The 23,022-nt window shown below is 54.1% G+C and overlaps 9 protein-coding genes across 9 annotated transcripts; 5 read left to right on the top strand and 4 right to left on the bottom strand.

Moving 5' to 3' along the window:
• Positions 1 to 601: 601 nt before the first annotated feature.
• CTAM01_01594 (uncharacterized protein) lies at positions 602 to 6,110 on the top strand (the record flags this gene model as incomplete). Its single annotated transcript, XM_060517636.1, has 3 exons — positions 602 to 2,864; positions 2,920 to 4,342; positions 4,394 to 6,110. 3 exons carry the CDS (start codon positions 602 to 604, stop codon positions 6,108 to 6,110), a joined length of 5,403 nt encoding a protein of 1,800 aa, XP_060388097.1.
• Positions 6,111 to 7,055: 945 nt separating this feature from the next.
• CTAM01_01593 (RNA recognition domain-containing protein) lies at positions 7,056 to 7,723 on the bottom strand (the record flags this gene model as incomplete). The annotated part of the gene is made up of 2 exons (XM_060517635.1): positions 7,056 to 7,316; positions 7,451 to 7,723. The coding sequence occupies 2 exons, from the start codon at positions 7,721 to 7,723 to the stop codon at positions 7,056 to 7,058; spliced, it is 534 nt and encodes a 177-aa protein (XP_060388096.1).
• Positions 7,724 to 7,941: 218 nt separating this feature from the next.
• Positions 7,942 to 8,169, top strand: CTAM01_01592 (uncharacterized protein; the record flags this gene model as incomplete). Its single annotated transcript, XM_060517634.1, has 1 exon — positions 7,942 to 8,169. The coding sequence occupies one exon, from the start codon at positions 7,942 to 7,944 to the stop codon at positions 8,167 to 8,169; it is 228 nt and encodes a 75-aa protein (XP_060388095.1).
• Positions 8,170 to 10,469: 2,300 nt separating this feature from the next.
• Positions 10,470 to 12,520, bottom strand: CTAM01_01591 (uncharacterized protein; the record flags this gene model as incomplete). Its single annotated transcript, XM_060517633.1, has 3 exons — positions 10,470 to 10,535; positions 10,594 to 11,424; positions 11,477 to 12,520. 3 exons carry the CDS (start codon positions 12,518 to 12,520, stop codon positions 10,470 to 10,472), a joined length of 1,941 nt encoding a protein of 646 aa, XP_060388094.1.
• A 260-nt stretch (positions 12,521 to 12,780) lies between these two features.
• On the top strand, positions 12,781 to 13,255 carry CTAM01_01590 (uncharacterized protein; the record flags this gene model as incomplete). Its single annotated transcript, XM_060517632.1, has 2 exons — positions 12,781 to 13,026; positions 13,157 to 13,255. 2 exons carry the CDS (start codon positions 12,781 to 12,783, stop codon positions 13,253 to 13,255), a joined length of 345 nt encoding a protein of 114 aa, XP_060388093.1.
• A 2,242-nt stretch (positions 13,256 to 15,497) lies between these two features.
• CTAM01_01589 (uncharacterized protein) lies at positions 15,498 to 15,892 on the top strand (the record flags this gene model as incomplete). Its single annotated transcript, XM_060517631.1, has 2 exons — positions 15,498 to 15,633; positions 15,702 to 15,892. 2 exons carry the CDS (start codon positions 15,498 to 15,500, stop codon positions 15,890 to 15,892), a joined length of 327 nt encoding a protein of 108 aa, XP_060388092.1.
• Positions 15,893 to 16,106: 214 nt separating this feature from the next.
• On the top strand, positions 16,107 to 17,285 carry CTAM01_01588 (uncharacterized protein; the record flags this gene model as incomplete). The annotated part of the gene is made up of 1 exon (XM_060517630.1): positions 16,107 to 17,285. The coding sequence occupies one exon, from the start codon at positions 16,107 to 16,109 to the stop codon at positions 17,283 to 17,285; it is 1,179 nt and encodes a 392-aa protein (XP_060388091.1).
• A 67-nt stretch (positions 17,286 to 17,352) lies between these two features.
• CTAM01_01587 (uncharacterized protein) lies at positions 17,353 to 18,273 on the bottom strand (the record flags this gene model as incomplete). The annotated part of the gene is made up of 1 exon (XM_060517629.1): positions 17,353 to 18,273. One exon carries the CDS (start codon positions 18,271 to 18,273, stop codon positions 17,353 to 17,355), a length of 921 nt encoding a protein of 306 aa, XP_060388090.1.
• Positions 18,274 to 19,051: 778 nt separating this feature from the next.
• Positions 19,052 to 22,417, bottom strand: CTAM01_01586 (uncharacterized protein; the record flags this gene model as incomplete). Its single annotated transcript, XM_060517628.1, has 2 exons — positions 19,052 to 21,141; positions 21,190 to 22,417. 2 exons carry the CDS (start codon positions 22,415 to 22,417, stop codon positions 19,052 to 19,054), a joined length of 3,318 nt encoding a protein of 1,105 aa, XP_060388089.1.
• Between the last annotated feature and the right edge of the window lie 605 nt (positions 22,418 to 23,022).

Raw genomic sequence — 23,022 nt, 5'->3', positions numbered from 1 at the left:
GGGCGAATGACACCGTAGCACAAACCAGTCAACCTCGCCATTTTCCCAGCTCTTGGTTTTCTCTAGCTTCTGCGGCCTGCCGGTGTGTGCTTGAGTCGCCAGGAAAAGCTCAAGCTCTCTCTGTCCAGTGGGAATTCTCGGAAGGCTCTTTTCTTAACCTCTCGTCTCATATCTTTCTCTTTCACTCTCGTCCGTATCTTCTTTCGCTGCCACCAATTCCCTTTCCCTGCGGCCTATCATCCCATATCTCACCTCTCGGCATCTGATCTCGGTGACCTACCTACCGCCCTCGACTTCCTTGCTCTTGCATACGGCCGACCTCATTTGCGCCCGCGTGTCTGCATCGCATTGGCTGCTATGGCAAGCCGCATATGTCTCTGACGCCCGGCCATATTCACTATACCGCTACTTAGACTCTGCTTTAGTTTACCGAGTAGTTTGTAGGTATTTCTGCAAGTTTGCTTCCCACGGACGGCGGTACGCACGACTCACCGGTGCTTGCGCCCACGTCTGTTCCCGTCTTGCAGCTCGATTAGCGCTTCGCAAATCCCAGCGACGACGGTAGACTTTCCCAAGGGCCAAGGTAGCCAGCCTCGTCGCCATGCCTCCTGCGCCGTATTGGGGGGACTTGTCTGGCCCCAAAGCTGCCAGACGCCAGCGTCGCCAGTCTGAAGACTTTAGTCTCCCAGAGCGCATGTCACCTGAGCCAGTTCCCTCAACCGCAGCAGCAACAACAGCAGCAGCAGTAGACAAACCGCTTCCTCCTCATCCCCCAAAGTCGAATCGCACTTCCCTACAGACAACAAACACCGAGGCCTACACCGAGTCTACGCTCAGCCCCTTCGCATCGCCCACTGCATCCAGCTTCGCGGACCAAGGGCTTGCCCCGCGCCCGCCGACTTTTCCCTACGGCGAGTCTCAGTATCCTGAGGAGCCAGCCGAGAGGCGCCAGCGACGACGCAGAGAGCGCAACGGCGATGATAGGGACGAGGACCCTGATCAAGATTCTCTCTCCGCTCCCACGCCTCCAGCTGCCCCCGATGTGCCCAAGGCACCTCCCGTGAGCTTCAGACATCCATACGGCAATGGTGGTCTACCATACACCCACCCTGCTCCGAGTCCAGCTCGAACACCGCGACAGCCTAGTCCGCTGGTCGGCCCGGAAGACGAGATGAACCCTGAAGAGTACTACAAGGATCCTGTCCCCGAAAGGCAACAGCAGGATCTCCCTCCCCTAGACCGCTCCCAGCGCACACTGGATGTGGCAACCGAGACGCGGCCACCCCGCGAACCCCGCGAACCTCAGAGCTCGTCGAGGAGGAGATCGGCCGGAGGATCAGGCAGAGATGCACAGAGGAGGAAAGCTTCCATGGGAGACTCCAGCAGAAAGTTCGCCAACGACCGCTCTCCACTACAGAGGCTTGAGTCGAAGCTCGATACCATTACAAAAGAGGAGAAGCGAGCTCGTGTGGAGGCCGCTGAGCGCCGCGCCAGGGAGAAGGCTGCGGCAAAGGCTGCCCAGAACCCTGATCTACTTCAACCACCTGAAGCTACGCAACGCGCGCCGCGACAACATCCCAAGCAAGAGCCTCAGCGACCACTGCCTGAGCCCCCAGTCCAGCAAGTACAGGTACATCAAGTGCCTGTACAGCAGGTGCGCTTCCGCGACGAAAGATATGACGATAATCCGCATGTGCAGCAGCACGCCAACGTCGCTGCTTCACGTGGACCCCCGGCGCAATACTACCCCGAAGACGAAGCAAGATATGCGCCGCGCCAATCGCTCGACGATCGGCGACAACACCAGCAGCACATGCCCGAAAGCCATAGGCGGCATGCGTCTGGCCCTTACCCGTCGAGAGGCCCCGCAATGGAGGCCATGGAAGTGAGACACCCTCCGCCCTCTTCTGGTGTTCCGCAGCGAAGTGTGAGCCTTCGCGAGCCGCCTAGTGAACCTGCCGTTGCAAACTCCGGTATTCCGAAGCGCAATCTGAGCTTCCGGGAGCGGGCCGCGAAGGACAACATGAAGTTGCCTCAAGCTGCCGATCCTCAAAATCCAGACGACAGCCCAGAGCCTACCCCGCCAGTAGCTGGTTCTAGGAGACCCAGTTTCTCTCTGACTAGGAGCGGGAGCAATAAGCTCAAGAAGCAGCCCAAAGGTGATCCTTGGTTCAGCATCCGGAAGGATGCAGAGAAGAAGTACGAAAACATTGAGTTCCGCAATGCCGCCATGGACCAATCTGCGGCCGAAAAGGGCGGTCCCCCGGTGCAGAGATCCGTGTCGCACGCAACGCGCGAACAGGCATTGCCCCCGGACGCAACAATTGAAGAAGCCAGACAGGCCAGGATGCCCAGTAAGGCTGCGAAGCTAATTGGTATTGACTTTGGAGGAGTTCAGCGACGCTCGACTGCCCCGGCAGCACAACACTACGACTCCGACTCTGACGGTGAAGATCCTCGTTACGAAGACCCTCGGCGTGCGCCTGTAGCATCTGGTGGGCGTGGCGATGGATATCCTCATGCAACCCACGGACATGCTGCGGCGCGTGGTAGGCCCACCGACAGGGAGTACTACTCTGAGGATGATGGATTTAGTGACGATTCTCGGGATTTGTATCCCGCAAAGAAGACTTTCCGTCCTGGCGAGGGCATCTACAAACCGCCTGTATACCTCGATGAGTGGAAGAAGGCGACCGTCGGTAGCCTCTGCGGCAACATGCTGGACCTCAGCGAGGAGCGGCTCGCCTCCATTGATAAGGACACTCCTTGGTGGGAGGGTGGCAGAGAAGGCGGTAAGCGCAGAGAAAGCACTTCGCGGCCGCGCAAGGCTGAAGCATTCGACGGCGAGTACGACGACACACATGGTAAGTTTCTTATAGGTCGGGCTGAGTTATGTGACGAGACTTACAGACACCCTAGCACCTACACGATTTAAGCCGCCGCTGTTTCTCAAGTGTGGTCCTTTGTTGAGATACTGCGGACTCAAGCACGAGAAGGTTCCCGCCCGTAACAGGAACATCGCTGTCAATGAGAAGACAATATGGAGAGGCTCAGTCATGATCGTCACGCAAGACAGCGACTCCTCGTACGAAATCGCGCCAACATTGAGACTTTTCGTGCAGCCTATCGAGCTCCTACCGCCCCCGCCTCAGGAGATCTCCGGGGAGCAAGGTTTACCGCCAGAATACGTGGATCCGATTGCGGGCATTCCGAAGCTGGGTAGACGGGGAGAGACCCTTTATGTCCGCCCTGTGGAGCATCTCGACGAGGCCAAGGACTTGTCCAGAGACGAGACAGACAATGGCCTCTTTGAGAAGACGAGAAGTCCTCCAGACTACACGCCGCCTAATGGCTCTCCGGATTTGCCTGGGTCTTTCGCCAGCCGTAGAAAGCGTGTAGAGATTGACGGAGAAAAGGTCTCTAAGTACAAGGACGTTCGCGGTTTCCGACTTCACGCAGAGCGCGGATGCACGTTCTGGCGCTTCAACATCGAGATCGAGCTTCGCGAGAAGCAGCAGCGGATTGCTTACAGAATCAATCGGGGCCCTGCAATGGGCTTCTGGGTTCCTGCAGTGGGACAGTCCATGAACATTATGTTCCACAGCTGCAACGGCTTCAGTGCTAGTGTCAACCCCGACGACTTCAGCGGACCGGACCCCATGTGGCGCGACGTCCTCAACACGCACCAGTCGCAGCCTTTTCACGTCATGATTGGCGGCGGCGATCAAATCTACAATGATTGCCTGATGGACCAGAGCAAGCAGTTCCGCGAATGGCTGGCGATCAAGAATCCTCTGCACAAGCACAACTCGCCCTTCACCCTGACAATGCAGGACGAGCTTGAACGGGCTTACCTGGAACGGTACTGCATGTGGTTCTCGCAAGGTCTCTTTGGCCTGGCCAATTCGCAGATTCCCATGGTCAACATGTGGGACGATCACGATATCTCTGATGGCTTCGGCTCCTACGCCCACCACGACATGAACTCCCCAGTGTTCTCTGGCCTCGGCAACGTTGCCTACAAGTACTATATGCTTTTCCAGCACCAGAGCATTCCGAGTGAGACGGACGCCACTGAGCCTAGCTGGGTGCTCGGCAGCAAACCTGGTCCGTACATCAGCGAGTTGAGCCGTAGCTTGTTTGTCGAGCTAGGATCCAACATTTCTCTACTCGCTGTTGATGGCAGAACAGAAAGGACCGAGCTCGATGTGGTCAGCGAGCCCTCGTGGCAGAAGATCATGGACCGCTGCTACGAAGAGCTGCGGACAGGCAGAACTAAGCACTTGCTTGTTTTGCTTGGTGTTCCAATTGCCTACCCCAGATTGGTCTGGCTGGAAAACATGTAAGTCTCTCTTGACTCTGTGATAACATCAAGACAAGCTAACAATTGCAGTCTTACTTCGAGAGCCATGGATCCCGTGAAGGCACTTGGCAAGTTGGGTATGCTCGGCAACACTCTCAACCACATTGATGGAGGCGTCGAAGTTCTCGACGACCTCAATGACCACTGGACCGCCAAGAACCACAAGAAGGAGCGCACAGTCGTAATTCAAGACATGCAAGACCTGGCGGCTGACAAGTCTGTCAGAGTCACCTTCCTGAGTGGTGATGTTCATCTCGCTGCTGTGGGCCAATTCTATGCCAACCCCAAGCTCGGCCTGCCCAAGCACAAGGATTTCCGATACATGCCCAATGTCGTCTCATCAGCCATCGTCAACACGCCGCCTCCCGATCTGATGGCGGATATCCTGAACAAGCGTAACAAGATTCATCACTTTGACGAATCGACTGATGAAGACATGATCCCGCTCTTCCACCATGGTGTCGATGGTAAAGCGAGGAACAACAAGCACCTGCTGCCGCATCGCAACTGGTGCTCCATCCGAGAATGGACTCCGGGCACAACACCGCCTCCTACCCCGCCTTTGTCGGCTTATGATAGAAGCCCAAGCCCACCGGCGAGCCGTGGAGGCCTCTTAAGACGATTTTCTTCAAATCGTGGCCCCGCGTACCGACCCGATGTTCAGCGCGATGAGTCTCGATCGCGTCCTCCGATTTCCAACAACAAGGGCAAAGCTGGTGGTCTGTTCCGAAGCCTCTCACGCCGCAACTCGACTGACGGAGGTCGGCCAACCAATGTTGATAAGCCCAAGCGATCACTGTCGTTGACGCGCGTCTTCAGTCTGGGTCGCCGAAGCAGCAAAAAGTCTCAGCCCGATGATGGTGGCATCAATGGGCAATGGGGAGACGAGGATAGTGTCGACGGTAGTGTCGATGATGGATACTATGGATATGATGATGAGTACGACCGCCGACGTGCGCCTAGGTCTAGGGGCATGGGTCTTCGAGGAGGAGGAGGAGGAGGAGGACATGATGAGTACCAGTCCGGCGACGACTCGTACTTCACGGCTCGTCCCGCAGCACGGATGAGGGGCGCACCTATTAGGGGGGGACCTGACTCGGAAGACGAGTTCTCGCCCGGCGATGAGTCTCAGTTCACTGCTCATCCGCCACCTCGCGCTTACACTATGGGCGACGAGCGCCAGGTTCCTCGGTCGCAAGAGATTCTACCGCGGCCAAAGGCGTTCCATCGCACCCCGACCGGGATGTCAGTCAAGCAGAAGAAGAAGGCGGACGCATATGAAGTTGACCTTGAGGGCGGCTTGGATATTTGCCTCAATGTGGAGGTGAACCAGAAAGATCCTACTGGTATTACGGTGCCTTACCGACTGCTCGTGCCGCGTCTCATCTGGGACGACGCCAAGGAGGCAGCTACAGTTCAGCCACCTGCCCCGTCTGGTTTCAAGCGAATGTTCAGCATGAAGAAGAAGGATGCTGGCGCCGTGCAGCCTCAGGAGCCGGCATCAGAGGAGCAATTCGAGGGATCTGTCAAACAAGGGTCCATCAGGCAGGGCTCACTCAAGCAAGGGTCCGCCAGGCAGTCTTCAGTAGCACCTTCCGCCGGACGGGAGCCTGTCTACGATGCGCCGCCCAAGAACGCGAGGTATGAGTCGCCTGGAGGTTATGACTCGGCCCGTACTCATGGGTCGTCAGGAAGATTTGACTCGCCGGCCAGACATGAGATGCAGAGTGTGAGGCAGGGTCGGTGAAGGGAGTGAAACGCGCGACGATGGAATGAGAGTTGATGAGAATGAATGAGGGCGGGGCGTCTTTTTTCCCTTTTTCTTTAGGCACATTATTGGTTCGAAGCATGACATATGGGCATTGCGACGGAGTAGGATTGCAAACGAGGATCAAAAAGTTTTTGGATTGCTAGCCTTCCCTCTCATGTGCTGGGGGATCAGCTCTTTCTTCGATACCTCTAGGCCGGGCGGCCTTTTACGTTAGTAATGACGATTATGACTCCTATGCTTTGTCGAGATGCAATGTTTGTGAGACATGAAATGCGTTCGGAGAAAGATGGGACTTGGCTGACTACTCGAAGAATCTCAAGCACCTTGATTTGAAGTTGACTCGCCCAATAAGGCGCTGGCGATGGATCCGACAGCCGATTCTGATTTCTGTTACACTATTTCGCTCAGGTCTCAAACGAAGTCGGGCTCGACTACCGTCGTTAAGATGACAAGTCCTCTCACTTGAATCTCGGTATTGCAGGATTAATGTGATCATGTCAAACTTTTGATTTCTAGTTGCAGCCTTTACAAATCAGTCAGTATTGGACGACGAGAAGGGGGGAATATAGAAGAGGGAAGAAGAAGCAAACCAACCTTTTCAGACTGAATCACGCATGCCGATGTGCTTTTCCCGCGAACCAGCTGGCTTGTCTTTAGCTTGGTCGCGACACATCGGCAAAGGCCAACACGCTATCGAGGCCTTCATTTCTCCTTCTCTAATCCTCCCTCATCCTCTTTATTTTCTGCTTAGGAGACTCCGATATGTGGCGTAAAATATCGTCTCAGACCCCCCCCCCCCCCCACACTTGTCTGCTAGCACCGGAACCTCGAGACCTCGAGACCTCGTCACCCCTCGTGCTTTGCGCTGCCGTTGCCGTCCTACTTTTCGTTGCTTCTTCTAGCGTTTCGGGAAAACAAAAATCATTCAATGTCATCGCCGTCCTTGGCAGCAACGACCTCCCTCTCGACGCTGCGGCTGCGACTGCGTCCGCGACCGCGGTTCTGAGCTCTCGCGCCGCCGCGGATGTTGTTCTGGTTGTTGTTGCCGCCCTTGCCGCCGAGCGGGGGCCGGACAAAGGCAAAGTCGACGTAGACGGTCTGCTCGAGGAGTTTCGCCTCGTGGGCGCCGTCGATGGCGGCGCGGGCTTCGGCGAGGGTTGCGTATTCGATGAGGGCGTAGCCCTGTTTTCAATGTCAGCTTCCCAGCGTTTTCCTCCCGAGGGCTTCATCTCTACGGCTGTGGAGAAGGTGAAGAGAAGGAGGCAGGGGGACGTGAAGGGCAAGGGCAAATGGAAGGGGGGGGGGGGGAGGCGCACCTTGACGTAACCGCTTCTCCGGTCGAGGTTGAGGTGCAGGTTCTTGATCTCGCCGTACTCGCCAAACATGTCCTGTATGGACTCCTCGTCGGCCTCTTCGTGGACGTTTGTGACCATGATGATCCAACCCTCGATGGAGCGGACGGCGGTCGCGCGGCCGTGGGTCTGCATCTCGGATTCGTTACGCGCCGGGGCGGCGCCGCTGCCACCGACTCCTCCCTCGGCGGCGGAGGGGGAGGGGGGGTTGTCGATTTCCATTTCCACGTCAGCCATTTTCGAGGACTAGGGCGGTGGGGTTGGCGGAGAAGGAAGCTGGTAGAGTTAGCCCTACTGGTTTCAATGCCTTGAGAAGGTTCGCCGCTGTGAGCTTACGATGAGGGTGTTTCCGTGGAGGTTGGGTGAGGGCGGGGCAGCCGGTGGTGAGCTTTTGGCGAGGCTGAAAGATCGTGAGAAGGGACAATGACAGACCGTAAACCTGACTGCTCCCCAAGATGCACGGCGGGACAGGCAAGGTGCAAAAAAAGTGGAGGGGACGTTGGAATGGAGATTTCTCAGTGGAGGTACGTAGCGAATTGCGGGAGCTCGCGCACGGGCTCCCTGACGATCCTCGCGTGGCCGCGAATCTCAGTTGTCCCCTGAGCACCGCGATGGGACAGTGGGTTGACGATGTCGATGAATCAACGGATTATCACACAAGGAGGAGATGCTTGGACATGTAGCAAAAGTGCTAGAGATTTGCATTGAAAACAATAAACGGCATGGCGTTTACATGAGGATATCGAAGAATTGAAGAGCGAAGAAAAGGGAGCGAGGCAGAAAGGAACGTCTCGCTGAAATGACACCTCTGGTTTCTGGAGACCAAAACTCCTGTAACGCCTAACCCAAATTTCCATCGTCCACCTGCCCCCTAAAAGCGCATCATGGCCTACAATGGGCAAGCGCTTGGTCAAAAGGCATCAAAGTGGATGCGCCATTCTGAGTATGAGACTGAAAAGTTGACCATCTGGTCATGGAAGAAGAAAAGAAAGAATTGGGAAAGATTTTGAAGATGTGCCACTTTCTTAGAAGCGCATGCACATCATGAGGCAGTCCATGCAGCTTGAACAGCACTGGGCCTGTGAGGTATTCGGGGCGCTCGTCAGCGGAATGTAATCGACAACGCTCAGATACGATGGAATATTCAAAATGACTTACGCAAGACCAGCCCTCTTTCTGGGTGTCCTCCTCCTTGGGTTGCACCATGTTGGGATCCATGGTCTGTCTTTGTGGTTGATCGGTCGTCATCTTGAGTGATTTTTGTCTGGGTGGTTTGAGTGGTGTGACTTATTGGCAGCTTGCTTGCCTGGCGTTGAGAAAGCTCGATTCCCTAGGATGAAAGGAGTGACTGGGAATCAAATCGGCAGAGAGAAGAACAAAAAAAGGACACGAAAATTGCAGTGAAGAAGATTACTCCGATTCGAAACGAGAGAGGGACGGGATTCGTGTGTCTCCTCCTCAATTATATCTCAAACAAGCACATCGATCTCGTTGCACCGGTCTCATCTCCTTGTGTGCCCAGGAAAACCAGAGAGTAAGAGGGCTGTGCAGCATCCCCGCCAAGGATCTTCCCATCCATACAATTTTAAACCTCGTCGACCCAGAATACGCGGACGGCTTACCACTCTTCGTACACAATACACAAGCACCAGTGACAACCACCACATGCTCCCGTTGCAGGACAACTACGCACCCGCCAGATTAAAAGAGGGGGGGCCCCAAGTTTCGTCTTGGCGAAGTTGGCTCAAGGGGTGGAGGGTCGTGTCGTCGCGCGCGAAGAAAGCGGATACCCGCACTCGACTGCTACAAGAATCACCAAAAGCGTTACATGGAAGTGACACGGCGAGGCAGCAAACCAGAGCGCCAAGTTGGTCAAATAAAAAACTGGATTCATGAGCCAATGCTGATCGGTGTCCGATACGGATAGGCAATTGGCCCGTGATGCCCTGTTTTCCGTTCCTCATTGATCGAAAGTTTCTCTCGTTCAGAATCCTCTGTCCGGGTCGTGATGCTTGGACGGTTGCAATTAAGAGGTTTGTGGGCGTATCTATAAGCTATCTTGGTGAAACTGTAGTACTTGAAACAGCCATTATCCCAGCTGGACTCGAGATGGCAGAAAACCGTTACCTTTCATGGCCATTCGGCGTTGTCCCCAACGTAGGTTTTGGTGTTCCCGGATTCCGAACCGCCAGCAAAATTGGACCTCTGGTAGGCACATGTGGTTAATCTCCCAAGCACTTTAAAGACGCGGCGGCATTGCGTACCCCTGAGCAGAGTTGCGTAGGCAGCAGGTTCGCGACTCCTCCCCCCTTGTTTGCCATGCGGCACTTCTATTCCTTTTTGGTAAGGTTTGGTTGTAAGAACCTGGTATGGGATGCAGCTGGCTATGAAAATATACGAGGCTTAGCTGTGAGACAGGATGATTCTGGGGTTGAGTCGAATAGATGACTGGTATGCTACAAAAGCCTCAATGGGCCCTGCTCACCATTTTTTCACCGTCCGGTAGGGCTGAACCTGAATCATAGGTTGAGGCTGTGACAAGTGGGAGCTTCAAACGAATCGGCCAGCAAACACCCGTCAGCTGTTCATAGATTGACCTCTTTCGCCGGGCTTTCAGTCTGGATATCTTATTCGACTTGACAGCTCATGCCACACTTGGTACTCCTCTGCGTGTTGATGCGTGCTTCACCTCTATTCTCCAATTCAATTAGACCTTATTTCTGACGTTCGTATTTGCTAGGTTGAAAAGAGACGGTTCAAATATTTTAGTCAAGCCGTGTAAACTTTGTCTCCATCAAAATCACCCAGCCGATATGGCTTCGTTTTCGACCCTAGAATCTCCGGGCACAAACTGACATTTTCCATCTCCTTCCACATTTTACTTTGTTCAACGTAGACCCCAAGTAGTTGTTACAGCCAAACATGTACCCAAACCGCCAAACAAACAAAAATTACGGTCTTGGGATGAGCAGGTGAATAAAGCTCAAGCATTAGTCTCCTTCCCCGTATACTCGGCAGTCCGACCGACCTTCTCCCACGGTGCAAACGCCTACGAAATTTGTTAGCAGCTGTGTAGAGAAACCAAGGACAGGGCTAACAGGACTTACGTTATCAACGTTACGCAACGGCGCAGCGAGCTCAGGGAAATGTCTGCACAGCACGTCCTTCATCGTGTTCTTCTGCACCCAGTCCATACCCTCCCGCGTGTACACCTCAGGACACCACCCATCGCCGGCGAGGAATCGGTCAGACTTGATGCGGCGGCTCGCCATGAGGATGAAAACGCGGAAGGCCGTGTCGCTGAACCCGAAGCCCTCAGGAAGAGGCTCGCTGAGCGTGCCAGCCAGGAGATCAACGGCCTCGATGTCGCCGTTGTACACCTCCTCCAGATCCGCCGCCAACTTTGCGGCCTCAGGACCGGGGCCGGTCAGATCTTTGAAGCTACGGACGGCAGGCATATGGAAGAGGCGGCGGAAAGCGTTGTACCTTGGCACCCCGCGCTCACGATCACGGAGGATGTCGACAGTGCCCATGTCGAGATGTCTACCCTGAGGGAACTCTTTGTCTGCGGGTAGGTGCAGGTCACGGAGAAAGTTTGGCATGTTCTTCGCGCGAATGGCGCCGGGGTAGTTGACGCCAAAGGAGTAGAAGACGTCGGCAAAGTTCAAACCGAGGCCGTTGCTGTTCGAGGTCTTATCGTCTAATGGTGTGCGGGCCCTTTCGAAAGCGACCTCCTTCATCGGAAGGGTGTCGGCGTGTTGGCCGCTCTTGACTTTGAAGAAGGCAATATCGTCGGGGACAAGCGGGTGCAGACGATATACGGAAACAAATTCCTCGGTCAGGGAGTATGGGGCGCCGTCTTGATCGGTTCCCGAGCCCGGTATTCCTGAGATGACCTCGGACTTGTTGTCGAAAATACGGCCGAAGACGTGCCACAACTGTTCAACCCCATCAGCGACTGCAACGCATAGACTTATACAAGAGGCTTACCTTGTCTCCAACCAAACCCCACCAGTTCGCCTCCATACCAATCTTCAATGTCGGATGCTTCAAGATAGCAGGCGTCCACTCGATGGTGTGAATCTTGGCCATGAGTGCACAATTGATCAACCTGGCCGTGTCAAAAATCTCATCACTTGTCCACGATGGGTTCGACAGCTTGAGATGGCCAGCGATAGCGTTATGCTCCAAGGCAAAGAGGGTATGTAGCATCTCAAGACCAACCCACCAATTATGATGGAAGCCGGTTTTGGGGATGCCGTTCTCGCGAGGAAGGAACTGTTCACCATTCACGCGGTCGACCGCAAGCTGTCCATCATGGCAATTGGATCGCAGTTCCACGGTTTCAGCTTCAGTCGAACCATAGATCTGTGAGCCATCCCACCAGTGCGTGTTTTCGTTCTTGTAGCCCGGCGATTCATCATCCAGCTTCGAGAGAGTACTGTCAACTTTGGTCTTGAAGATCTTCATCTTCTTGTCTGGCCAGGTGTCTCCCTTGGGCATCGGAACGTCCCAAGTCTCGTCGCTCGAGGCATGCTGCGCCCAGTCGTGGACCTGGAACTGAATCCAAGCCGCAGCGAGGAGGTTGACGATCGTGGCGGGCTTAAAGCCACCTTCCGGTCTCGCAAGGATCTTCTCAGAGATAAGCCTCGGGTTCGGCGTGAACAGCTCCTCGTGAGTGGGCATCTTGGCATGCTCTCTTGGGATGTTGCGGCCAAAACGCATCCCGGCGCAGCCCATCTTGGGCGCCTGGAGGTCGTTATACAGACCATCTGAGTTTCTGACAGCCATGAACTTGGTGTCGGACATGGGACATTGCGCCGTTGTACCTTGGTCTTCAGGAGAGGGGTATGTGTCGTAAAGGTTCTTCTGGCGGAGCTCGAATCGCAACGCCAGGAGGTTGAAGGCGCCAATGATAGCCGGCAATTTGTGCCATGCGATGAAGACGTTGACAATTTTCCAAAATTGAATGAACAAGAACTTGAAAAGGTCTTCCGCCGATTGGCGGACCTGGCTCTTAGTCGTAGGCTTCATGTTTGCTGTTAGTCGAGAGATCATTGACTTCCGGACATGACAGGATCTTCATCGGATAGGTATCATGCTATTCTTATACAGCTGTATTACCTTACATTGACGCCCGCCTGCGAGCCTCGAGCAGCAGTCACATGCCAGCCAAGACATAGAGGCTGTTCAAGGCAGTTTCTGCATTAAGCCAGCATCTCGAGCCTCGTGTAGCAGCATGTCATCCCGCCACCAGGCAGACAACAAATGGAATTTGTCTCAATCGTCAGCATATGCCACGAATAAGAAAGCACACAGACGCGCTGCCGTTCAGCTTGCCGTTGAAGTGTATCCTCGAAACCGCCCCCAAGAACGGCGGGGTCCCATACCTGTCATCCAATATCTCGATTCAGAAGGTAGGAAACGAAGTGGTAAGTGTGTACAACTCGATGCTGACTCCCAACTTACGTCCGCCGTCCAATGAGCACTGCCGGGGACGATCTCCCTTCCCGGCCGCCTTGCGCAAGTGTCCGGCTGAGGTCAGCCAGCTGAAGCGCCTGCTGACATGTTTGTCTACACGACTGGATCTGGTTCGCACTTGACCGCGAACTTGCAGCTGTAGAAGCCTTTCTAGCTTTGAAAGGGGTAATGTATGCTGCATCTTTATCGACACTTTTGGAATACCAAACGGGACTCAAAGTCAGGAATCAAGAGAGCAGGATGCCTGCTGAATGTGAGGGTGTCGTCATCTTACGGGGCTTCACATAGGCCAATTGATGACTCGACTGGAGGCTGATGTGCATGGCATGACTTGTGGAGTCGAGCCTTGGTGGAAGGGTGGCCTGAGACATCAAGATGAGCAATGATGAGTCCCTCGTTGGCATTACGGTCTCTACTCCGGCTCCAGGTGTCAGTGCATCCTAGGCTGCGTCTGTTGATGGGCATTGCCTTGCGAGGTGAAGTGAAGTGTTGATTAACTCACATGCATTCCTCACCTCTCGTTCTCGAAGACTGTAGGTAGAGGGCTTGGTGAGGGACTGTGTCAATTGCGTCTCGAGTTGACGAAGTGTGATATCTGAGAGGACGAAACTGTGTCTGCGGGACGTTTCCGCTGTCCAACTTTTTGCTCAGCATGGGAACAGATATGTGGCAGGTAGGTACAGCCAGGGCAACTTCCACATGTTAAAGGCTACGGGAAAGAGGCACCCCGTTCACCTCCGCCTCTTGAAAGGTAAGCAGGCACGGGCACAGATACGGCCTTCCCCTTCTAGCAAGCTACATATCCGCATGTCTCGCGCGTAGATACTACAAGGAAGGTCTCGATGAGCAGCTCCTTCCTAGAATTGCGTGGCATGAGATCGCTCAAAGGATGTGTGCGTTCAGCGAAGAACTTATCGAGTCAGGCTGCTACTGCCGCTCACTCGCGAATATCCCCATGCATTCAGCGCGTGTGCGTGGATCGCTGCTCGGTCACCATCTCTAGACGTGGTAGCAAGAAACGCAGTAAACTCTCTTGGCTAAACTCTCAGGTTCGCCTGGGTGCGTGGGGCTGCGTGTGAGCTGCTCCGTGTAGACTCCAGCTGGTGATCAAGCAAAAGTGAGGAAAGGCACACGACCACCTCGAGCCGAACTCTTCTTCATACCATCGCGCAAGGCGATGAATACAATGAAAAGTGTGGTTGAAAATCAAAAATTGCCACAGCGATGGCCCCGAAGGACAATCGAGAGAGGTCTACTCCGCGATGTGCAATGCAGGCATCCCTCTCTGCAGTCCGGATTTCTTGATCCCCAGACTGCCCATGAAGGTAAGTATGAAGAAGAAAAAGAGGAAACAGAGTAAAGGAGGGAGATTGGATGGGATTATATAGGTGTCCAGAGGGCAGCAGAGTGGGGCCGCATTGGCCTCAATCACTCGGTGGATCCGATCATTTAACAGCCAATGAAAAATCAAGACCAGGTCGCTGTTTTTCCATTGGCCGGAAAGGTACGGAGTGAGGAGTACGTCCCTGAATCTTCTACTCACGTGACCATACAATTGGAACCTGAAAGGCAGCCGTCGGGGTGCTTGTTAATGTCTTACAGGAAAGAGCACTGCTACCAGGGCAACAGATGGAGGGCTGGGCTGCGAGATGATCCATCTGGATTTGGCTCGAACGGCGCATCTTATTGAGTTGAACTTGACGCCCATGCTATTTATGGTGAATGATATTTGTCATTCAAGTACTGCCTCACCCAAGTTCCTGCCGACGTGTGCTGGAACTTTAGCTTCCTTCTCAAAGTCGAAGGCGTATGGACCTTCCGTTAGGTATTATAAGTAAATGGCCACAAATCGGATGGAGAGGTACGTTGCAGGAACCTTGGGGACGATGGTACCTATTTGCCTCCAAATCGCCAAGGTTCTCCAGAGACAGCAATTCTCTGATATGGCAGCCCGGCAGCATCGCGAAGCATGAACTGAAAGGCAGTTCCTACCGGATGCAGACAGAGGAGTTTGTGAGCCTTACAGGCCTGCGAGAGGGATATCGATCAGCCCGATGCTCGCAACCTTTAATTCGCAACTTTAGGAGGTTGCCAGCCGTCCCTTAGCATATTTGTGTCGATGAATCTCTTCCAGAAGAAGTGATCGATTGCTGTGACTCGTTGATGAGGGCATGCCACAGCGAATAGAGGAAGTTTCTCTGGGGTGGAAAAGTCGATGAGTGCACCGTTGCTGCTCAGAGAGGTACATGAGACTAAGGCTGCAACGCGTAGCTGTGCGAAGCAGTCACAGTTCAGTCTCAGGGTATTATTTGACTAGAAATGTCTAATCTCAGAACTTTTAGTGTTGTACGATAATTGGCATTGTCAGCGTTTCTTCGTTCGTATTACACGCTGGCTGAAATCGACTGACTAATCAACATGTTGAGGGAAACTAGTTGGCATTCAACCTTTCGAGATGCTCAACGCAATGCCATGTTCCGCAATCTCATGTCATCTAGGACATTCGGTATCACTATATATCACGATAGAAATGTCCAACTTTGACAACGATAATAACGAATTGGAGATGCTACGGCCTGCAATCAATGGCGAGATGCTACTCGAGCTGACCCCGCGTCCAGCAATTGATGAATCACCAAATCGACCATTACAAAAGATCGCCAGAAGTAAGCGACAGAAAAGTTTCACAGGCTGCTGGACTTGCCGCGAACGCCATGTGAAATGCGACGAACAGCGACCAGCGTGCCGGCGCTGCGTTGCTGGCAAGTTCACATGTCAAGGATATGGCACGCGACTGACCTGGCTCTCGCCCACGGGAACAGGAACATCAAGCAGTGGTGGCCGGCGTCGGCCGAGGACAAAGGCCAGCTCCTCATCGCAGAACCCTTCACAATCGCCGAATCAAGGGATATCTACAGCTGTTGATAATCAATGGACCGGCCCGCTTCTCAGATTCCGGGCGTGCGAACCACGCGTCAGGGTTGAAGATGCTTGGCAAGCTGGTAGAAGCACTGCGAGGAGGGAGCCACCGTCTCTAAACGTCCAATCGCATGATCAAGAACTGGAAATGCTACAGAATAGTAGATTTGACGTTGAGTGGAATTCTTTTGACGTCTCCAGCCACTGGGATCTATCCCCCATGGGTAATCCGGCATGGCCACTAGAAGCACCATCAGCTCCTGCTCGAGAAAGAGAACTCATCAACCACTGGGCGACGAACCTCGCACACAAAATGATACCCATTCGCAGCCCAGCGAACCCATTTCTGACGACTGTATCGCCCATGGCTCTCAAGGGAAGCCGCCTCGCCAAGACGAGATCAACATCAACCGTCGCTCTGTTTCACGCAGTCTGCGCCATCTCCGCGGCCCACCAGGCGAACCTCAGAGGCACCGACGACGCCCATGCCGGCTACGCAGATCTGATGCTCCGCCATAAACAGCTGAGCTTCCGCCACCTTATGCAAAATATGAGCTGCAGAGACCATGACGAGCGGATGGCGAGTCTGGCCACTCTCTGCCTATGGATTCTCACTCACTTTATCACCGGCACCGCGGGCGCCTGGCGCGAGGTCATAAAGGTGACCCGTGACCTCCTCGACGATACGAGCATGGAAACCTGGAGACAGTCGACTACCGCCGCCTTGACGTACGAGTCCTGCTCCTCCACCTTTGCCACGGTGCTTGCCCAGTACCTCGGACGATTAGACGCTCCCGTCCCGATGAAGACGTATCTGCCAGATGTCGAGCTATCGAAGAGCCAAATTATGCCGGTCAGGTCTCTCGAGCTGGTCTGTTCCTTCAACGCAAAACTTGTGCAGTCCTCAATCCTTGCAGGAGAGGACCTCGACCAACTAGAGATCGAATTCGCCTTGTCTACGCCTGAGCCTTCGGTAGATTACGACGCCAACAACGTGGAGTCGGCCATGGTGCACCACCACCGTTCGCTATTCTACCACGCGTGCTTACTCTACTTCAAGGGCAACTCTGGGAGGCGAGGCCCCGAAGAGGACGTCCAAGATCTGGTTGCTAGGTGTCTTGACCACATGGAGCACCTCGAATCCCTGCAGAAGAACAGCAGCCCCAAAGCGTGGGTCTACGCCACAGTGGCCTTCGAGGCCAGGACGCCGGAGCTACGGAATAGGGCAAGATTGCTATTCTCTAGAAAACAGTCACTCGGGATCGCTACCTGGGATACGCTGCTTCTCGCGGTTGAAGAGGTGTGGAAACGCCGCGACCTGGCTGCCTCTGGTGTATCACCGGAGCCTTGGACGCGTGTACTTTCACGGATGCCAGAGTTTGATGTGATTCTCTATTGAGATAGGTTCTGTGAAGACTATCTAGACCTTCCACTACTGTTTCTAAGAAACACCTAGTCTCTTACCCCTAAACGATGACCTCAGGATCCTTTTCAACCTCGGCCAGCAACTCCCTCACAGTCCTAAACTTGAGGCCAGAAAAGTACTTCTCGCGATGAGCAGCAACCTTCTCGACAGGCAGATCCCCAGCGTGACTGGCAGAGAAGATCCCATACTCTGCGATAATCCGCTCCTCGCCATTCGGGTCCGGGTGGGCAACGATATCCTCAACGTACTCAGCCAGACTGCGATACTTCACACTGACCTGCGGGTGTTTCTCCCGAATCAACGGGACAATCTCATTCCAGGTCGCCTTCCCTCCCGAGATGTACGTATACCGCTCCCAGCTCGGCGCAAAGAGGAGCTTGCCCACAGCACGAACCACGTCCCGAACGGCGGTCATATCCAGAGGCTCCTTGCCGGTCCCAGGAATCAGCATGCTTCCACCCGCGAGGTTGACGGGGATGGCGTCTCCGCCGTCGTTGAGGTAGCGGTTCTTGCGCGGCACAACATAGTCGATGAACCATCCGGTCGAAAGCAGCGTCCACTCCAGCCCCGTCTGCTGCTCCTCCAGCATCTTTCGAACCACTCCCTGCCGACGGGCGTAGAAGCCCGGCTGGTCTGGGAAGTCCTCCAGATTACCACCGTACTCCGCGGGGATGAAGCGCTTGCACGTCTTGCTGGCTTTCGCCGCCTCGATGAGGCGCGCGTGAACGTCGACAAAGGCCGGGGAGTAGTCCAGAATGTTGGACACCAGGGCGACGGAGCCCTCGATGCCCTCGAGGATCGAAGGAACCGAGTAATCCGTCACGACCTGGCGGACGCCCTGGATGTTTTCGAGCTCGGGTTTGAGAGAGCGAGTTAGGATGACGAGGTCGATGCCCATTGCGGGGAGCTCTTCGGCGAAGTAGCGGGTTACGGCACCCGAACCGGCGATGGCGACACGCATTCTGGATGGTGGGTATGGTTGAAGATGGGTACAGCAGACGGTTGATTTATAGAGCAAGGCAATTGTATAGCTGCTATGAGTTTGTTGATGCTCAAGATCTTTTGGCTTTTGGAAGATGGCTCAAACCATCCTCTTATACTCGCCCTATCTGACCATTATGTAGTCGAGTCTCCAAACAAGGCATCTTCATCAATCAGCATCCGGCGTCATTAACGAGGGTCTGCTGTATTCAGGACTGACATAATCTTCCACGTTTATAAGCAGAGTGATTGTCAAGCCACAGCCAAAGCATCAATGCAGACATCGAAGCCGACGTTGGTGTTGACAGCCCGTGTTAGTCTACAGATCACTTCCCGATTGGGCAGTTCACAGCGAGCTTGCTCTTGGCGTCAAAATCGCTGATTAAGCTGGTTCCGTCTGTCAACCCCAAGCATCTCAACTTCTCAAGAGACGCAGTAGAAAACTCCAAGGAAAAGGGGCGAGCGGTTCAATATCATATGCAAAGTGAAGTCAGAGTATGATAATGGCATGGGGTATCCCTTCCGATTGTTCTCCGCCAACAAACTGCTGTCCTTGAAGGTCTGGTATATATACAATGCGGACCAGAATGATTAAGCAGAGCCAAAAAAACAAAACTTGTGACAATTTCCTTCTCCTGAGTGACTCGAACCAGAGCCATACTCCCGTCCAGCAACCTGATATCTGCAAAATACAACCCAAAACGCCATACAAGGGCAATGCCTCGCTCATAGTGCAAGCGTCAAGCCATGCCATGATCCTAACCCTGAATGCCCTCCCAAGTGAGTTGGTCAGTGATGTCCCTAACACTCAATCCGGTAATACTGAAGATAGTGAAGTCGAGCTCTTCATCCGACATATCCTGTCCAACCTGTTTCTGTCCCTCGAGCACATCATAGAGTGCGTAGATTTGGCCGTTCTTGACCTCCTGCGCGTTCATATTGGCATCAATGTTTGTCTTGAGCTGCTTGCGCTTCGTCTCCGCAAGAGCAGGGTTGTGGTTATCGTATCGAGCCTGCATCTTGGCGTGTTCCATCTTCATGTGCTCCAGCTCATCCTCGAGACCCTTGATGACCTTCGCCAAAGCATGTCCAGGAGGCTGAGAAGGACGCATTGTGAGGTCGTCCGCGGCAGTGCCCAGCGTCTTATACTGATCCGAGGGAGCAACGGGCCTAGAGATCTTCACTCGCTTCTTTCCCTCAGCAACGTCGGCAGAAGTGATCGTTCCCCGATGAGCCTTGATCCGAGTGCACACAATGCAGTTCTTACAGCTGTGTCCGGCCAAGCTATCCAGGACACGTCGAGCGTCGGAGGTCAAAGCAGGACAGTTGCCCTTGACATCAGTAGTCGAGGTGTGGTCTAGCCCGCCCTGCGTAATCAGATCGACGGTAATGGACTTGTCCTTGGAAGGCTTTGACGTGGACTTTGATGACTTCTGGCTCTGGCTAGTCAAGTTTCGGGTGGTGTTCGTTGTTTCTTGGTGGACAGTACGAGACTCCTTTTTGCTCTTCGTCTTCATGTCGATCACCATGGAGTGAGTCTGCGTCTGAGTGTGCTCGGGCGATTGCATGTTGCCCTCGTCATCGGCTTGGAACGGGTCGAGATCGGGGAGAGAAGCCCCCTTGAAAGAGCTCTTGGGAGTGGATTGGGCAGAGATGCTCCTCTTGCTACCCTTGTTGGCAGTGTTGGAGGCCTTACTGCTCTTTTCCCTCGCGCTCTTGGATTTGGAACTCGCTGCCAACCGTTCGGGGAGAGAGAAGGACACCTTCTGCTGACTGGTCGAGTCCTGCGCACGGTGGGTGGAGTCTCGTCTCTTAGAACGACCCTCGGCTGCGACGGAGCTCTGTTGACTCTGAACAGTGTGGTCGAGCTCATTAACACTACGATCTGTCTGCTCAGTGGTGTCCTGAATCTCGGCAGCCTTCCTGCCTGGCGTCGCTTGCCTCTGGATCTTCTTCGGCTCAGGAGTGAAATCGAGAACCCTCGAGTTTTGTGTGCTGTCAATCGTAATGTCCGGCATGAAGAACGCCGAAGTCATGTTCTCCTCCGTTTCCTCGTCGTCAACTCCCTTATCCAGACGCACGGAAAAGTCATCCGTCTTTCCGAGAGGACGGCAGTGGTCGAGCTGCTGCTTGAGGAACTCAATCTCCTCCTTCAATTGCATATTCTCGTCGTGAAGGTCGTGAATGCTGCGCTCGAAACCCGAGTTTTCGCGGCGAAGGATCTTGTTCTCGTTGAAGTATTTCTCGTTGTGGCGAACGAGGCTATCGTTGTCCTCCTTGAGAGTGGATTTCTCTTGCTCCATGGTGTGAAGCTCAACCTGCAAGGCTTCGACTTCATCGCGGGCTGCCTCGAGATCCTCCTTGGCATTGGTCGTGGTCTGGCGAAGCTCCTCGTTCTCGGACATGAGCGATCGCGCATTAGCCCTCAAAGACCTGTTCTCGTTGATGAGAGATTCTTGTTCGCGCCTCAGAGAGTTGTTGTCTGTCCGCAGAGACTCCATTTCCTGTTGTAGAGTTTCCTGTTCCTTGCGAATGGTCTGGTTCTCTTCCTGAAGAGCTTTGTTATCGGCGGACCGGACCTCGTGGCTTTGCTTGTCCTGACGGAACACCTCTTGCTGGTTGGTAAACTCCAGAGTGGCATTGAGCTTATCTTGGGTCTCATGGAGTTCTCTTCCCTTGATTTCGAGTTGATCCATGAGATCGCCGATTTGCATACAGGCGTCTGAAAGCTTCTTTAAAGCCCGGTCTCGCTCCAAAGACAAGGTGTTATTTTCGACCTCGTTAATGCCGAGCCGGGTGCTTGCCTGGTCCAAGCGTGCTTGCAAAGATGTTACCTGCGATTCCAACTCTGTCACTGGTTAGATGGAATTTCAACGAGCAGTCTCATGATACTCACTCAGCTTCTGTGTCTGATAGCGCTCCTCGCCAGCCGTTTCCGGCTCCGAGCCTGTCCGGGATCCGAGGGCACTATCGATAGACTTGCGGCCCTTGATGCGCTTCAATTCGGTCTGAAGATGGTCCACCTGATTCTCGAGCTCTACTGCATGCTGCTGAACCAAATCATCGTGCTCCTGAAGATTGCAAATCTCGTTCCGGATCATATCCATAGACACGAATATCTTCTCTTCATCCTCGGGAATCGCAAGGCCGTCCACCTCGGCATGGTCATTGGGCGGCAAGGTATCAATGCGGTCCCGCACTTGTCCGTTCTTCACGAAGACTGGGACGCCATTCTTCACTGCGCCATTGAAGCGCAAGTTGCCGGAGATGAAGTCATTAAGGTGAGAGATATCGGGCATGAAGAAAGAGCGTGACGTGGCGCCATTTTGTGCCGGGCTATCGGTAGTGGCCGGCGAAGGGAACGTGCTTCGGATCGTGTTGAATGTGACAGGCGTAGACTTATTTGTATGGACGTTGTCGGCTGTGGTCTGCTTCGGGGTGGCTTGTGTTGGGGGAGCCAGGAAGTCCGACTTCCGTCGGTCCGTGTTGGCGGCGTAGGAAGATCGCCGTGCTGACTTGTGATTGCCAGATGCTGATCGAGCGTGTCCTCTTGACAAGGGACTACGGTTCATCTGCTGTTGAGGGTTGAACTTGAAGCTGTCGGCATTGATATCGAATCGGAAAGGTGACTTGGACATGTTCGCTGACATATCGGACTCGTTGTCTTCGACGCGGGGCTGCATTTCAGCACGCGTCCGCTTAGAACCCTGCCAAGTCATGTCCGTGGAGTCATCATCCATGTTGGAGAGATATTTCTGGACAATAGCCTTATGGGAGACGGTGTCCTTGTGACGCAATGAGCCTGTGGACTTGGGAGCGGGGTGGTTGTGTCTTGCTTCGACATTGGCCTTCGGCTTGCCGTAGAATTCGGGCCACTTGCGGTGGGCAGCGTCCAAGTCTACTTGTATCTTGCCACCAGTAGGACCAATAATCCGAGCAATATCTTCGTTGAGTCTGCGGGTGGATTCTCCGTCGGGTTCTGAGAAAACAGAGGACATGGTCGGGCTGACGGTGCCGTGGGAGCCTGTCGAAGAAGGCGGGGAGTTGAAGGGGTTGTCGCGATTTGCGTTCATTTCCCGCAGAATGCGAGAACGGTAGCGGTTGTGTGCGGAGTCGGCCTCCATGACTGCCCGGGACGCGTCGGGCGCGGTTTCCGGGATGGGAGTCGAGAAGAAAAAGTAGATTCACGATGGCGCCGCAATGGGTAGAAGCGACGCGTCGAATAGCTGATATCGCGCAGACAATTAGATGGTAAGACTGAATCGAAGCAATACCGAGCAAGAGAAAGGTGCTCAAGGCATAGAAGCGCGCACAATGGCTAGACGAAAGACAGAAGAAGCTGTGGTGTATGATGAAGTTCACAACCCAAGCAAATGATGGAGAAGGAAGAAGCGTCCTAGTGCGGAAGGGCAGGGGTCGGTTTGTTTACTTTCGGAGCCGCAGGCGTAAACAATTGGCGATTGGCCGTGGGCGTCAGTGCATGTTAGTGGGGCAGCCCTGCCTCCCCCAGCCCAGCTCAGTGCCCTTGCTGGACGAATCATCACTAACAAGTCGCCAGCCTCCAGCCCTCTGCAGCTGGAAACGCGTGCTGGTTGGTCTGCACTGGACAAAGAAACGCGCCCTTTTGTTCGCACAAGACAGGGTCGGGAAACCGTCAAGTCAAATTGGCAAAGGCTTCTCATTTTGATCTAATGTCTGTATGTGTTTAGACATACGATTACTATAGTTG

Source organism: Colletotrichum tamarilloi, assembly GCF_030869305.1.
Source record: "Colletotrichum tamarilloi strain Tom-12 chromosome Unknown Scaffold_3.1, whole genome shotgun sequence".
In the NCBI taxonomy this organism is placed as follows: domain Eukaryota; kingdom Fungi; phylum Ascomycota; class Sordariomycetes; order Glomerellales; family Glomerellaceae; genus Colletotrichum; species Colletotrichum tamarilloi.
The sequence above is the reverse complement of the archived record's forward strand: the minus strand, read 5'-3'. Positions and strand labels throughout refer to the sequence as shown.